At 33.8% G+C, this 18,418-nt stretch overlaps 1 protein-coding gene across 2 annotated transcripts in view; it reads left to right on the top strand.

Annotated features, from left to right (window-relative positions):
- Window positions 1-6,337: 6,337 nt before the first annotated feature.
- Window positions 6,338-18,418, top strand: part of LOC138710361 (sodium channel protein PaFPC1) — a 177,181-nt gene continuing 165,100 nt past the window's right edge. For both annotated transcript variants that reach the window (XM_069841199.1, XM_069841200.1), the window contains exons 1-2: window positions 6,338-6,737; window positions 16,586-16,741. In XM_069841199.1, coding sequence (XP_069697300.1) covers window positions 6,594-6,737; window positions 16,586-16,741 — 300 coding nt within the window. In that variant the 5' untranslated portion in view covers window positions 6,338-6,593. The remainder of the gene's footprint in view (window positions 6,738-16,585; window positions 16,742-18,418) is intronic.

Raw genomic sequence — 18,418 nt, 5'->3', positions numbered from 1 at the left:
TACCATACATTAATATCTGTAACATTATAGTTCAGGTATTTCTGTAGTAACATCCGTATATTTATAACCTCAATTCGATGAAGTGATATGTAGGTAGATATGCCTATATAACCTATTTTTTATTACTGAAACGAATTTTTTAACTTAAATAATATTAAACTAACTTCAATCTAATGTAGGCATAACTATCTTAAATTAGCATTGAGAGACCTCACGTTCCTGCCTTCTAAGTAGATTCCATCATTATATTGGGTTTAAAATGATTTTGATTTTTGTTGACTACCTGTATTTTGAGATAAGATTTATCTTGATGTTGATATAATCATTACTGTTTTGATACCGGTAATATATATTTTCACGCCGGTAAGCAATACATCTACTGTCTCTAGTTCATGTGCAGTCATAACCTCACCATGAAAAGTGATCTCATACTATTAGGCCTATTTTGTTATGCATTGTAGAAACATTTCGCATTCAAAATATTCCTGAAGAGCAGGCAATAATGGAAACGAGAGAGAGAAAATAGTAATAATAATAATAATAATAATAATAATAATAATAATAATAATAATAATAAAAATAATAATAATAATAGCAGTAGTAATGTGTTCATTTAATTCTTTTTTACTTCTATTCACTATTCACGAAAAAGACAAAAATGAAAATAAAGGAAATAACACGATATATCAATGAAGGAGATACGTAAAAAACCTAACTTAACGATATAAATTTAATTATATATATATACACACATATACATACACAAAACTTAACCTACTCAATCCAACTTAACCTAACTATATAAAGTAATAGAAGATATGTACAAAATCTAACCGAACTATATATATCAGTGGAACGGATACATACAAAATTAAACTTAGCGACATAAATCAATGAAAAAGATATGTACAGAACCTAATCTAACTAAATAAATTAATAATCTAACTAAATAAATTAATAAAAAATTAATCTACTGTACAAAACCTAACCTAATTTCACCAGCAGTATCACTAACTATTTAATAAAATGTTATATATCTGAACTGACTGAAATAATCTAAACTATCGTCAACAAAAAACTAGAAACTGAAATAAAACAACTTTAAATATATATTTTCTTTCTCGCGCGATCAATTAGGCTCCCAATTCAAATCACAAGCATTATAATTTGTAGGTTATACGTCATTAATTTGTTATTGTTTGTTCACTTATTTTGAAAGGCATTGTGGGACTTCTGTTACCAACCAAATTGTAATTATACACTTTGCTGGCGTAAAGTGACACTTTGTGAAGTGCACTTCTTCAATCGTCTATGAATACCACTAATATGAAAGAGCCACTTTCGTCAAAAATGTCACTTTCCAAAGTGGTGACATAAAGTGTCGACTATGAATACCAGCCTTAAAGGTTAATAACATAATAAAGAGTAAAGAAGGAATATTCACACAAATTCCATAATAACTACAACTACAGTACTAAGTGAATTAAACACATAATTCATAAAGAAAGTGTTATCCCAAAGAAAGAAACTGAAAATGACATGATAAGTTGAAATTGATATTGATGGTATCTTTAGCTTTATAAAAGTAATCAAAACAATATTATAGTAAAAAGCAAAGTTGTCTAGGTATATGTTTAACTATAACTAATATTACGTAATAAAACTCTTATCACATTATGCTTTTAGGTGATATTGGTGCGCAACTTTCTGTTATCAGAATATTAAATTATCTCGAAATCTGCTGAATCTATAGAGCTGACGTTTTGCCAACACACAGGCACATATCTTTTGTTTGTGATGTAACAGTATTTGCTTTGTTAGTTAATTTCCTTACAAACATTTTTCATGCGAATATTTTCAAACGTTTTAATACACTATCTTCAGTAATACTGTACGTATTTACGATATGTTAGATTTACGAAAACATTGCTTTAGTTCCTGCAAGGCTGCTAAACAAACATATCTGAAAATTTCACTTTTCTGTAAAAAAGTTGAGAAAATATTCCTTTTGAATAAAAAAGCAAACTCTTGAAAAACGAACATTAAAATTAAAACTTACATTCTTATAATGCACTTATACTTCTCAGACAAATCTAAAAATTAACATGGATACAGTTTTAATACGTTCTCTTCCCTTTATCCAATGAATCAGTGCTGGCCATCTCTGTATATAGCTCGACCAAGCGGCATATACTACCTCTTTCGTCAGTCTCTTTTCTTTCCGCTGTAAAGCGCTCAGGCTCTCCTGGGCTGTAAAGCGCGTGCTTGCTCCTATGGGTATCAGTTGACATGACTGGAATAGAGCATTTGTTTTGTATCGGTGCGTCTGTATCCGCTTGAGCTGTACTGTGTACTTGCAAACACCCTCCTCCCTATGCAGCAATGTTATCAGACATCTAATAATGTAAACTTTAATAATTAGTTAAATATTGCAATTATAAAAGAATTGTGAGGATTTTTTCCCTTCATTATGACATGAATAATCATCAGTTAAAGTAATGGCTCTTATATTCGTTACACCCTGCATTTCCGATAAGTGTAATGAAGTAATGGTAATATCACAGTCTAGTATATACAGTCGCGAAGCTTGGGGTGATTTTTTGCATTTCTCGCGATAGTTGCTAGCCGCTTGGAGCGCTGTGTGTACTAGGAACAATAGACTGTATCACTGGCATCGTGATCTAATACAGGCCGTAAGGCAGACCATGTGACTCGCTTAACCCGATCACGAAGGGCGGCGTTTCAACCATATAAATTAATTGGAATGCATAAAAAGTAACATATATTTCTCTAAAATGTAGTGTAATTGCATTAATAAAATTTAAAACAATGATTAGGAGACACTTCAGACATAATTCCTTGCGAGTTAAGGTGTAATATTATTTTTGGTGTCAAATTACGTTGTTCGTGTGTGTAATAGACCTACCTGCCTTTATTTCGATTAAATATTGCGAAATTATTGTACATTCATTTATGCACGATTCAATAATTTTCAGTTGCACCGCACGAATATTTAGATATGTTGAAATTATAGGTTATGTTTACTGTTCCAGTTGCCCCTTTCTGTCTAATTTTAGTGGTCTCCAATGCCCTGCCATTCATATGGAAATATTATAGGTTATGTTTACTATATCTTATATTCCTAAATTCGCAATTATACATTATAATTAAGCACAATGTCATGTATGATACTCCGCACATTCAATTTGTCTGTATTTTAATACTACAATTGAGTACTGAATTATTGTATTTATCTACTATCTAAGAGATGAAGTAACAATCGTACCTACACTAATTTCATAAGAGTGGTATGATAGATTTTCTGTCTTTATCAAGGAAGATAGATGTGCTATATTAAAATCACAATATAAATTCTTTTTTATTAAACCTCAAAATAGCTTCCATTCTAAACTAAAATGTTGATGCGAAAAGATTATGTTAACATGTAAAATTCTCTTCACAGTTTTGTAATTATTTCTGCAACATATTATGCAACAAGAAGTAAAGGGAACTTATGGACACATTACACTAAATAAATCTTAGCTATGATACGCAATAAAATTATAATATAATAATTCACTGAGCTCCATGCACTGAAATAGAAAACCCGAACATATGTTTATTTAATTATTTATTAAACATTGATTTGAAAGTACATAATGGCTCCTGTTATTCTTACGCTGATGATACGGTGGTGATTTTCAGTGGTTTAACTTGAGAGGACACTTATAAACATGCCAATGTAGGTATAAATTTGATCAAAAACTGGCTTGATGCAAATTTGCTATCTCTAAATATAACTAAAACTACTTTGGTGCCATTTTCTTTAACAGTCTCTGGATTGAACAAATTGAAATCACTTTCTCATTTAAAATTAATAATCCACAACTCATTCTGTAAACTCTCTACAACCTGTAAATGCCCTTGCCTGAAAGAATCTGTAGATGTGAAATACCTGAGAATTATTGTTGATCAGCACTTGAAATGGGATAGACAAATCACTTTTTTATGTAACAGGATACGTAAAACAATTTACAAATTTGTAAACCTTCGCCATTACTTGCCTACTCATGTATTATGTTTGGTTTATTTGGCTATAGTTGAATCTGTTATCCAATATGGTATAATTGGATGGGGAGGCATTACAAAAACTGCTCTTTTTCCTCTAATTATGTTGCAAAAACGTATAATCAAAATTTGTTTGAAAAGGCGACTGGATTATCCAACAAATTTGATCCATTCTGAATTGAATGTTTTTAGAATTGACCAAATTTATAAATACTCTTTAATGAAATTCTATCATAAAAATAGAACGAAATTTGTAGCTCAGCCACATGCTCATAATACGAGACGAAATTAAATTCTTAAATTAGTTGAACCTAAATATTTCACATCTGCTGCTTTACTACACAGTACAAATTATGGTCCACGGCTATATAATTCGATAATAAAATTTCATCCAGAATTGACTACTTTAAGCAATGAAATTTTCAGATCCAGAATTAAAAAAAAACATATGACAGACTTCCCTGTATATATATTATGTACCATGTATTGTAAAACAAGTTTATTTCTATCCTAAGTGTATTTTTCTATTTTATCTTTGTTACTATATCAACATGACCTGCGCTAATTATACTACTAATAATAATTTAATAATAATCCATCAATCTAAACATCGTCTCTTTTTTCACTCAGTTATTATTAGTATTATTATTTACTAATTTTATTACAATCTTTATGTGAGCTTTTTCCTTAAGCATTTTGTCTACAAAGTATGTGTATCTATGTAACGGAACTGTCCCCGAACACGAGCTTTGCTCTTTCGGGGTATTTTAATGTAACGTTTTTATGTATATGTTATTATTAAATAAATAAATAAATAAATAAATAAAATAAATAAATATTACGGCCTAGATCGAAAAGGCATTGACTATGCCGTATTTCGCATTGTTGTGAAAAGTTGTGCAAACTGTGAAATGTTCGTTATCGGTTGTAATAACTGTAAATGGCTAAAATACAATAATTTGAGTAATAATATGGGACAAGGAGACGTTTGTTGCACTATAAATTCTAAGAAAAAGAGGTCAGAGTTATCCTTCCGAAAGATCCAGGAAGGTGAGTTTATAATAGTACATTATGCAACGAGCCTAGAATGAAGGTAATTAAGAAGTGAGTATGGATATTTATGAAACGAGCGCAAGCGAGTTTCATAATTTTCATACGAGCTTCTTAATTACCATTATAGGCGAGTTTCATACGACTTTTTATGCTCGACCATATTTCTAACTTCATATTATTAATTTTATTGTATCTGACCTGGAGCAATGTCCCGTATGTTGTGAGATGTGCGCAGACGCGAAAGTATTGATTTTTTCCGAGGAACAGATGTCCACATTGACCTTACTAGGCCAAAAGAACCTACAGAGATAGCATTGAAATTAAATTAGACATTGAAAAACGAGATGACAAATTGAATTTATTTGAATATTATTTACAATTAACGCTAATTATTATAGTAACAAAACATAACCTTCTGCGACAATATTGGATTTCCAGCCTCCGTGACATTTCGCTAATTCTCTTTCGATTGCATATCCGAGAATAATCGATACTTGCGGTTTTATAACGGTAGAAAGCTGACCTGTCATTGGCTGAACAGTTGTAACCTGAGTCGTCATTGGCTGAAAAACCTGACCTTTAATGAGTAGGTGTACTTTAATGACATGCATTAAAGGTCTGCTACCAGGTGTATAATTACTACATTTCGGAATGGTCGAGCATAAAATATAATATATACTTTATGAAAATAATATATAAACCTTATGTATTTCGTATTTCAATAGTGGAAATAAGGTGTTAACTTTTCAAAATAACACGATATGAAAAGTACAATACATTTTATCGTCTGCTAAGGAAAGAGTCTGTGATGAGGCGATAGTAGCGATGCTGGTGGCTAGCAATTATCTATGGATGCATGTTTCAACTGTCTATGTTTGCATATTTAGTAAGTATCGAGCTTCGCAACTGTATACACTAAACTGTGGTAATATCTTAGATCAAATGCGGGATGGTGCGAGTTGTAAAGGGCCACTAACCGATTTTTGTCCAATCCTAGGCCTTAATCGTTTCCTTTCGTACGTCTTCAACCATCTTCTACAATAGACTAATCATCTGTCCGGAAATTAGGATACTGTTCTCTGTTGGAAGACAATACAGGTAGATGTGGGTAACCGCACGCGAGGGAAACAATCTTTATACAACAAGAAACTTTTCCAAATCGAGCTGTAGCAGAGAATAAGCTGTGTTCTATATGAAGGTATTATTTATGTTTCAGGTTCAACAACATTTCGCTTGGTTGTTTCACAATGGGAGCGCAGAGTACGTGTAAGTGAATCAGTCACAAATACAACACAAGATAGAATGGACTTCTAGAAGAGAAAAAGTTTCAACAATAGTGCTTGAAGTTTACGTTTCAACTAACAGTGCTTAAAGTTGACTTTTCTTGTGTCAGTGATATTGACAGTGAGTGTGAACAGTGGTTAACAACCTGAGATTAAAAAAATATATACGAGGAATACAACATTGGCAAAATGGCTGACAATTCACCGCTAATAAGGGAGGAACGACAGCGCTTGTTCCGTCCCTACACGCGGGCGATGTTGACAGCCCCCAGCGCTCAGCCTGCGAAGGAGAATGGGAAGACGGAGGAAAACAAAGATAACTCTAGAGACAAGGTGAGGTGAGCATGCCGAAATTAGTATAAGGCATGAGTAAAATAACATTAATATAGTCAAAAATTATCTATGGATTTTTACATAATTATGCAACATAAAATATTAGCATATTTTACATATATGGGAATATTTAATTAATGTAAATGAAAATAAAAAATAGCTCTATGTCAAGCACTAAACAATAATTTTAACTATAAAATAGTGAGAAAACTATGGCTCTATCTTAAAAACTGCATGAGATATTATGTTTCAAGTTTTACGTCAAAATTATGAACAAAATAAGTTGCAAACAGATGATTTTTGTAATGTTTAATTTCTAGTTCACCAGAGTGTGCCACAATCTAGTGATCATGCCCTAACATTTATGCATCGATTTTGGGACTACAAAGAAGCTTATTTTAGAAGCAATGCGGTCTAGGGGTTTGACAGCTAGAATTGGGCGTGGCTGATGTATGTATGTATGTATGTATGTATGTATGTATGTATTTTTATGTTATTTTACGACGCTGTATCAACATCTAGGTTATTTAGCGTCTGAATGATATGAAGGTGAAAATGCCGGTGAAATGAGTCCGGCGCCCAACACCGAAAGTTACCCAGCATTTGCTATATTGGGTTGAGGGAAAACCCCGGAAAAAACCTCAACCAGGTAACTTGCCCCGACCGGGATTCGAACCCGGGCTACCTGGTTTCGCAGCCAGACGCGCTAATCGTTACTCCACAGGCGTGGACTGTATGTATGTATGTATGTATGTATGTATGTATGTATGTATGTATGTATGTATGTATGTATGTATGTATTTTATTAACACTACAATTGGGTATACACCCGGTGGTAGTGATATATAATATACAATAATACCATTACAATTATACAATAATTACAGCAATAAAAGGGAAAAAAATAAAATAAACCTAAATTTATTTCTAACTATAAATAAATAGATGCAAAAAACCTAGGACTGTAAATAAAAACTATTCTATAATAACGCCTACAATAAGCAAAAGTAAACCTAACTTATAAGTACTTCTATTTCACCCAACTATTACCAATTTATTTCTAACTATAAATAAATAGATGCAATAAACCTAGGACTGTAAATAAAAACTATTCTATAATAACGCCTACAATAAGCAAAAGTAAACCTAACTTATAAGTACTTCTATTTCACCCAACTATTACCAATTTATTTCTAACTATAAATAAATAGATGCAATAAACCTAGGACTGTAAATAAAAACTATTCTATAATAACGCCTACAATAAGCAAAAGTAAACCTAACTTATAAGTACTTCTATTTCACCCAACTATTACCAATTTAAGTAATTATATATCACCTTAATTAATTACAAATCAACTTAGTTAAATATCATTTTAATTAATTACATATCACCTTAATTTATTTACATATCAATTAAATTACATATCATCTTAATTAATTACATATAAACTTAATTAATTACTGTACATGACACAACTTAGATAATTACACTGCACCTCCAATTACATTTTCAGTCTAATCTTCTCAACCTTTCCTTAAATGTATTGATTTTGAGAGGACCACCCTGAAACAATGCCGCAGGTAAGCTGTTCCAGTCTACTATTGTGGGGTTAACAAAGGAAAATTTTGCCACGTCCGTTCTTTGTTTTCTGCATTTAAACTTCCTAATATGATCTGCCCTGCCTAAGTATGATGGTGTTGCTAATCTAGCTTTGATGTCGTTCCATGCTTTGTGTTCGATTTGTGCCTTAAACAATGCGGCGAGTCAGGTTTTTCGTCGCCTTGATTTGAGAGATTCTACCCTAAGTCTTTTACTATCTCCTCACCATGTCCCTTTCCCATTTTGACATATTTTGCTGCCTTGCGTTGGATCTTTTCTATTGAATCGATTTGGTTTTGTCTGTACGGATCCCAGCCTACTGCTCCATATTCCATAATTGGGCGAACAAGGGTTTTGTACGCTAATTCTTTTTACCTTTTGACGCAGCATCTTGGAAAAAGGGACTTATCTGAAAAACCATAATACATAAATCGGACATTCTTATACCAAATTAAAGGGGAGAAAATTCTCTATTAAAAAAAAGTTATATTTTGGAAATTCTAATTTTTCATCATTTTTGGGGTTTTGTAGGTGTGCATATATCTTAAGTCCGAAATCCCTGTGGAATTCCTCACAATCATTGGTTGTTCTTTCTGATGTGATAGTGTCAGAAGCGCAAATTTCTGGAGGAAACACAGAATCAGAATCTATGAAAGAAAGTTCTTAAATAATCTGCAAAACTTCTAATATTTGGATTGTTGGGTTGCATGTTCAATACTAATAGTGCTGCCACACTTATGTTAGTTACATGAGAAAGACTCTCAAGCATTTGCCGTATTTTTGGTACACCCGGTCGCGCGCAGTTGACCTATTTGCAATTCTGTTGCGCGCAGTTGGGCAAAAATTTACCATTTCGCGCGCAGTCGGTATCCCAACTGACCACCGCGCACAGTTGATGAGTTTCTGGCAGGTAAAATTTTAGCTTGCGCGGTATATTTGTATTTGTATTTTGTAATGTCAAAAATCATTGAAATCTTTGCATATGACCTTTTATAATTCTCTATATTTCTTAGTGTTGTGAACAAGTCCTCAAAACGATTATAACCTTCAACACATCCACTAAAGTATACTCGGCGCCATTTTTAACATTTATGCCGGTACCTAAATCCTGACCCTTCTCATAACAATCTGAGCGAAGGGAAAATCCGCAGGTCAAAATAAACCGAAACTACACGGCGCAACAATCAGGGAAGGGACGGAGGTCGAACGCAGTATCTGCCATGTAGTAGTGGCCTGAGCAATTACCAGACGGCATAGGAGTGCTGCGAGTCAGCCCATGTGTTCTTAATCGGATTTTCTTTAACCATAGTTCGCCATTTATCGTTGTTCCACAGTTTATACAGGGACATCATTTTATTTTACTTCAATTTTTATTGTATTGGAGTTTTTGAATGTACTTCACTCCTACCCCTTCTATTAATGAAGTTCCAACTGTCCTCTACACACAGATCCAAGACCGCATATAGTAAACAGCACTGAGTTAGTGAGTATAGTACGTTCCAGAAATATTTTCGCGTTTTCCAGTAACGAAAGAGCTTTCAATATTAAATCATATTTTCGCACAGGTACTGTCTGTTTGCCTACGTCGCATCCCTATTTCCTCCATCTGCTTCTGTTCGCCCCTCTGTAAAAGCAGGTCTGTCTTAGCTGTTTTCTGAAAAAAAATTAATTTCTGTTAGGAATTGGACGTTTAGTAATATTATACAACTGTTTCAAATAACTTAAATAAAAGGGCCTCGTTAAGTAATTAACTGTCACGTGATTTCCCCCCTTTTTACGATCCTGCGGCATAACCATTTGGACGGACAGTAGATAGCATGTCTGAGTAATTTTATCTGTGCGGTTCGGACAGAAGTGAAGATTGAATTTACAATACGTAAGGTACTCTTTTATAGACTAGGTACAAAATTATTTCAACATGAGTTACTAGTACGAAGGACGAAACTGGCAATTGGAATTAGATGCAATAGTCTATAGTGCTATAATATGTACAAAAGAACTGAAGTCTGTATCGAAATAAACGGCCACCATTTTCAAAAATGTGTGTAAATATCCATATTATGATTATGATAATTTTCAATTTAACTTCATTCTCTATATTGTACGCTAATGTGCTATAGACAGTATAATATACACTGCATAATGAATACGTTCGCATGGCTAACTCAGTTCGTGAGTAAAAACACTTATTCTTAATACAGTATTGTATTAAGATTAAACAAAAACCTAATGAAAATTATCAAACTCAAAATCGCGATATTTCTTACTTTACGTAAATGGAGGAACTACTTTTCTCCCCTCCTATATCTAGTAGAGTGATTTGTTTGTGTTTTACGCCAGTATCATCGAACTACAGTCGTGGAAGGGGGTAACAATCTGTGTTTCCGGTTCTCTAAAGGTATAGCCAGGTTAATATTAAAAATGTTAGTAAAAATGAAATGATGTCCCTGTATAATCATGAGAATGGTGGAACCCGTTTCAAATCCTTCATAAGAAAAGTGTGTTGGATATATCCCTTGAATTTTCAGGTCGCTATCGAGCAAACATCCGGTGTAGTTATAGGGAAAGGGGAATTGATTACGGACAATAATAGTCGATTTCTAAAACACGGACGAAATCGTGGTTCCAAACCTCGGCTTTTAAACCGCGATCGAGGTCTGCATCCTTATGTGATTTCTAAAACGAAGTCGAGACGCGACTTGAGAAGAAACAGAGGTTCTTGGGTTTTATATATGGCAACGCAGCTAAGAATCAATTTTTATTCTTGTAAAGAGTCAATATTAGAAAAAAATGAACATCAGGATTAATATTATTATTGAATTCCAGTAAGTCACATTCTTTTGTTCTCAGCTAAGGTTGTTATATTTGCTAATCTATACTAATAATAAATCTGTAGCCGAAATTTTTCTGGTAATTTTCGATTTTCCAAAAATAATTGGTCCTAACATATATAATTAATCACCCTGAAACCGAAAATCGCTTTTTTGAAATGTTTGTTTGTATGTCTGTCTGTCTGTATGTATGTTTGTTTGTTACCTTTTCACGCGATAATGGCTGAACGGATTTCGATGAAAATTGGAATATAAATTAAGTTCGTTGTAACTTAGATTTTAGGCTATATGGCATTCAAAATACATTATTTAAAAGGGGGGTTATAAGGGGGCTTTAATTAAATAAATCGAAATATCTCGCTTATTATTGATTTTTGTGCAAAATGTTACATAACAAAAGTTTCTTTAAAAATAATTTTCGATAAGTTTTATTTCTTAAAAAATTTTTATAGGACTGATATTTAATGAGATAAATGAGTTTTAAAATTAATAACTGCCATCTAAGGCCGTGTAATGAATTAAAAAAGAAATGACTTCGTCTATAAGGGGCCTTGGACAGCAACAATCGAAAGCTATGAAAGATAGCCTACAGAAAATGTTTCTGTGTTTGTATGAAGTAATATCGGAAGCTAAATTAACCGATTTGTATAATTAATTATTATTTCGCCATTGGAAAGTGTAGTTTCTCTAGATGGACATAATGCTATAATATAATATAATATAATATAATATAATATAATATAATATAATATAATATAATATAATATAATATAATATAATATAATATAATATAATATAATATAATATAATGTGTTATGTAATATTATATAATACAATTTAAGTTATTTGAAGGATTCACAACCATAGTGGGCCAAGCGCCATTTAATGAATACGTAGAAAAGAAGGGTTAAAATTAAGTTATTACCATAATTCAATGGAAACCTATAACAAGTAAAATAAAATATACACATTAAATCTAAATGATGTCAATCTTCATTAAACTATGGTTGCATGTAATAAAAATTAAGAAACAGGTTAAAGGAATTGTCATTGCACCAAATGAGTGTCTCTGGACCAAAATGATCGCATTTTAATTATTTGGATGCAATTTAAATTAAGTAACATATTAAACGATTTATACTTCTATCAAACACGAATGTTCCCTGGATCATACGTCCTATTTTAACTATGTAATTACTTTATATTTATTTCTAACGGGTGCAGCAGAGCGCACGGGTACGGCTAGTTTATAGAATATATGTGCGTTTAAAATACTGGCATTAATTATAGGGAACTGATTTTTGGTACCTGAATTATATTTCCCAAATAATTAGCATAAGTCGAACGTTTATATTGTAGTTTATCATTTGCTCAAAGCTACCTGAAAACCCGGGTCTAACGAATCAATAACCTAAATATTAACTGGATTAAAGTTGCAATTGAAACTAAAATATTATATGGTTCTATTTTCATACATAATAGGCCTAGGCCTACTACGTGGAAAGCCCCAGTAGCATAAAACTTAAAATAAGAATACAAAATCACGCTTGCTTCATACATATTCTTGTAGGCCCACATTATATGCGAGTATTAAATAAAATGTCCGTAACTACTGTAAAGACTAAGAATTAAGTTGCATCGTCTTATAGACATAAAGGTGTAATTAGTATAAAATATTAGGCCTTTATCTTACTTCCCTCAAAGCAAAAAGAAGGTGTAAAAACTTGTTAACCTGGCGCCTCTTGCATTTCGTTGCAGATTATTATTTAGCATTCTTGCTCAATTTTGCGTTGATTCCTTCGAAAATCGAAAATATTCGCATGAAATTATCGTAGTTATATAGTTACAAAGGATTATTCCTGTCTCTCATCACTCTAATCCGAGATTTAATATTTGTAATCACAAATTTTCCTTTCATAGTCATCCAGCTGATCTACTTCCTCCATCTTGTATATATGAAGCCGTGGTTTTAAACCTACTCCAGCCGTGATCTCTGCTTCAGACCATGGTTTCGAGCCATGGCTCAGAAAAATGAAAAAAATCTCGTTTTATAAATCCATACGCGGTTTAAAGCCATGGTCGTGGTCTATACCTCGTTTTAGAAATCGACGCTAGTAGCTGGAGATGAAGTGTGGAAGAATATCCTGTTAAAAAGGTGGTTGAAATGCGAGGCGTGTCCAAAAAGTAAGTTTCCCCGAGGCCGTTTACAGACAGAAGCCACAATTTCATGGGAAGATTTATTGGAACATATACACAGCAATTGTTGAGCTATTCTCAACATATTCCCCATCGAAATTGAGACATTTGTCATACGCTGCTCCGTCTATATAGAGGAAAGTCCATACTCACCTAGTAAGATATAACACACGGAGCTAGTTCCCTGCAATCGACAAGCATCGTGTTTAGGCAGAGCCAAGATCAGAGTGGTATGTAGCCTGGTGTTGGTAGAGCATGGAAGTCGGGGAATATTAAGCACTGGAAAACATCGATTTACACTGGAATGGGTATTAACAGTTGTTAGTCAATTATAAAAAGTGAATCTGACACAACAGTAATACAAATTCATTGTATTTCCTGGAATATATATTTCTATTAAATAAATAAATAAATATGATAAGCCAAGCTATCAAACAAGGCAAATAAAAACATACAGTAAGTAAGTAAGTAAATAAATAAACGAATAAGTGAATGAATTAATATTAAAAGTAGATAAATAGATAAATAAATAAATAAATAAATAAATATGATAAGCCAAGCTATCAAACAAGGCAAATAAATACATAAGTAAGCAAATAAATAAACAAACGAATAAGTGAATGAATGAATGAATGAATGAATGAATTAATTAATTAATTAATATTAAAAGTAGATAAATAGATAATAAATAAATAAATAAATATGATAAGCCAAGCTATCAAACAAGGCAAATAAATGCATGCGTAAGTAAACAAATAAACGAATAAGTGAATGAATGAATGAATTAATATTTAAACAAGATAAATAAATAAATGGTTAAATAAGTATATAAATAAATAAGTAAATAAATAAATAAATCTTACCTTAAACGGATACCATAGGTTCACTACCCACACTACTGCCCGGATCTCTCTCCCAGCGATTACCGTATTTTTTGCACCTCAAGAAATTTCTAGCATTTTCACAGTGACGGGGAGGTGCAGATGGCTGTCACACACTGGTTCCGATCTCAGGCGGCGTATGTCTACAACACAAGAATACAAAAGTTAATTCCGCAATATGACCAAATGTTTCAATTCTGGTGAGAAGTATGTTGAAAAATAACTCAACAAAGTTGCTGTATTTGTTCCAATAAATCTTTCCATAAAATTGTGTTTTCTTTCTGTAAACTGTGGCAGGGAAACTTACTTTCTGGACGGCCCTTGTATAAAGGAAAGCAGTGTATGCTGTATTTCTTTATGTAGAACTAGTCACTATTTATTCATTTTGTGCTTCCTCTAGATGGAGGCTGCCCTAAGATAAAAAGCATACCTTCACAATAGCAATATTCTGTTAAAAATATGTTCAAATTATAGTTACTACAAATAATTTAAAGTTAAAATTGATTCGCTTACAAATTGTTAACAATAATGAATTCTACAGGGTGATTCACGAGGAAAGGTAAAAAATTTAGAATACGATATCTTAAGCCATTTTGAGTGAAAAAGTTCATATGAACATAGGTCCGTTTTCGAACGATGGCGGAGGTACATGCATTTTTTTTTATAAAACGTCTCGCTCCAATGTGAATCAGACGTTACCATATGCTGCTGACGTGAGACAAGATCACTGATGAATGACGTAACATTGGAATCTGCATGTGAACGATGTAGATAAGAGGAAGAAACCGGGTGGTGGGACATTACAAATGTCCAATCGCCTGCCCTTGTCTGATGTAATGACACAGAACCCGCAGATAACACAAATAGCCTACACTATCACTTATCAGTTCACAGCAGTCCAGTCAGCTACCTACAGTACAGTAGTTATACAGGTACAGTTATCGGAAGTGTTAAGTTGTGTTTTTCAAGATGCCTTATAAATTTTCGACTACAGAATACGCCGATATTGTGTATGTTTGTGGTTTGTGCGATGGAAGTTCCTTGCGTGCCGTCGCTGAATATGAACGACGCTCTCCGAACAGAAGGGTGCCATATCGAAGAGTATTTACTGTCTATGGGGTTGAATGAAAGACTTGGTATAGCAAAGGAAGGGGGAAACAAGAGAGGCGCTAATCGACCGTATTTTGGATGCGGCATAGAGAACAGTAACGTGCAACTCTCCCGCGCGATGAGCGCGATTCACGCCCGAGCGCAACATTGCATTGAAGCAGAAGGAGGTATCTTTGAAAATGTGCGAAAACATCGACCCCGCCGTCTAGAATATTAGGTATGTATGCATATGTGAATATAAACTTTAAATTTGTCCGTTATCTGTCTCTAAATGCGAGTTAGTAAAATGGAATCTTAGAAGTTTTTGTGAAATCAAAGAGCCATATCTCCGTAACCGTTCGAAAACGGACCTATTCATATGAACTTTTTGACTCAGAATGACTTCCGATTTCACATCCTAAATTTTTTACCATTCCTCGTGAATCACCCTGTATACAGTTCAATAGATCTCATAAGATCCATAATTTCTATATCTTTATGAACTGAAGTTGGCAGTAACATTTTCTTCCAAAATTATACCAGGAAGCAGGGAATTGTTACTCGCGCCCTAATCATCAAACCTACCGCATCCAATTCTTCCAGTTGATATTTCAGTTTATAATACCGAATAATTTGATTGTAGGCACTTTGTTTATCTGAATTCACTTCTAGTGATCGCGTCTCATGACTTTCGCACCTCATGGATCGAGTACAAACTCTTTCTCATTTGTCCGAAAGGCAATGATATCAACTATTCGAGGGCTGCCTGTCTTTTGCCAAACCATACACGTCAAAAAACTCGAAACCTCGATCTCTTAGGGCAGTGGCGATTGTGGAACGGATGTTATGGTGGCTGGTATTCCTGAGAAATTAATCCATGGGGGTATGCTCCCAAATGGTGCAAGTGTATTCTACTATACTAAAAAGTATCCCCGTAACATGCCATGAAGGCACTTGGGGGGCATGGAGGTAGAGCCGTTCTGAAAGTTTGACAACGAGAAAAAAATCCTGTCACCACCTGGGATCGAACCCCGGACCTTCCAGTCCGTAGCCAACTGAGCTACCTGGCCGCCCCGTATTCTATTATACTACAATTATTATCTTGAAGAAAATGTCGAAATACTATTGGCAATGTCAGTTCCAATCGGTAATAAAAGTTGTCCTGTTATTTGATGAAAACCATATCAACTGATTTTTTTTTAACATTTGCGTATTTAAATCTGAATGTGCTACTCTACGCCCTAACAGGGTCGAGGCGCTAACAAGGACAGAGATGGCAGTGCACACCCAGACCAGGCGCTGGAGCAAGGATCGCGCCTTCCAGCCCGCATGCGCAATATCTTTCCCGCCGAACTCGCTTCAACCCCACTTGAGGACTTTGATCCCTTCTACAAAAATAAGAAGGTAAGTGAACATATGATAGACAAGGAAAATTAAGAATCAATTATGCAAGGAATTTCTTGACTAAAGAAATTAACCTTGACTAAAGAAATTAATTAAAGAAAATTAAATTATGATAAGACTTTCATGTGTTAAATTCTAACATACCTTGTATACATGTTTCGACCTATTTATGGGTCATCCTCAGAACTGGTCGTAGTTGGTCCTGGCGCCTCTTGTTCTGTTTCCTGTGAGGGTGTGTTCGTGTGGTATAGTGTAGAGTGAAAGAGTGTGTGTGTTTTGAAATTGAGTTGTGTATTGAGAATTTCGTTGGGGTGTGTTTTCGTGTGTCTGTAATTTCATATTGTTCTAGTGTTTAGTTTCTGGCTTTTTGGTTGGATGTGTAGTATTTCCATGTCTGTGCAGTTGTGGTTAGCATTTGTGATTTGTTTTGGATATGTGGAGGTGTTTTGTAATTTTGTTATGGCTGTGATGTGTTCTTTGTAACGTGTTTGAAATGATCTGCCTGTCTGTCCTATGTAGAAGTTGTTGCAGGTGTTACATTTGAGTTTGTATACGCCTGTGTGGTTGTATTTGTTTGTTTGTGTTGTTTGTGTGTTGAGATGTTTTTGTAGAGTATTATTTGTTCTGTATGCGATGTTGTAATTTAATTTCCTGATTGAGGTTGCAATTCTGTGTGTTTTTATTTTCGTATGTTAGTGTGATGTATTTTTTGTGTTTGTGTTCTACTCTTATGTTTTTTGTGATTATATTTTGTCTTACGTATTATGTTGTCTATTATGTTGGGGTTGCATCCGTTTTCTTGTGCTATGTATTTGATTGTGCTTAGCTCTTAGTTGTAATCTTGCTGGTTCATTGGTATGTTGAGAAGTATATGTACCATTGTTCGGAATGCAGCTTGTTTGTGTTGTGTGGGGTGGTTGGATGTGTTGTGTATGTGTGTTGTTGTTGTTGTTGTTGTTGTTGTTGTTGTTGTTGTTGTGGGGTTTCTGTATACTTTAAATGCGTGTTTGTTGCCTACTTTTGTTATGTAAAATTAACGTAACTGAAAACACACCTGGATTCAACAAAATCATTCTCAGCGAGAACATTTTTATTTTCCAATAATGTACTTGTATTAAATATTTCAAATATTAAGGAATTAGTTCCGCTGTCAGGGTAATATTACCTAAAACCATAACGGTCGCAAAATCTTGTTTTCGTTCTGAGTGGTTAATCAAATCAAGCCTGACGTTTTGACAATTAGAGCTTAATAATGAAACCTGCAAGTTGCTACAAGACGTTGCAGTCCTAACACACGGTGCAAAACTCAAAATTATTCGTCTGAATGCATTCACTGTGGAAGCTCAAAACTCCAAACACACTCGTTTAATATAGAAAGTTACTGCTGATCTTAAGGACGACATCCATGGGAAGTAGAGCGTTTCGAATTTTAGAGTGATGCTACGGAGGTGAAGGTGGTCTGTGCTAAACATAGTTATTGTGTATCGGAAATATATTTTCTTGTTATATTCTCGTTTTAGTGAAGTCGCAGAGAGCTGGCAGCCAGCATTTTAACAATAAATAGTACATCCAGGTCTTTTGCCTATTCACACAAGATTAAGAAGAAAAATGTGAGAAAGGACCGCCTCCAGTTAACATGATTGGTTTCTTACAAAATAAATTTTACGAATTTTAATA

The sequence above is a fragment of the Periplaneta americana genome, chromosome 12, assembly GCF_040183065.1.
Source record: "Periplaneta americana isolate PAMFEO1 chromosome 12, P.americana_PAMFEO1_priV1, whole genome shotgun sequence".
NCBI lineage: Eukaryota > Metazoa > Arthropoda > Insecta > Blattodea > Blattidae > Periplaneta > Periplaneta americana.
Note: the sequence above shows the minus strand (reverse complement) of the source record. Positions and strands in the feature narration are given on the sequence as shown.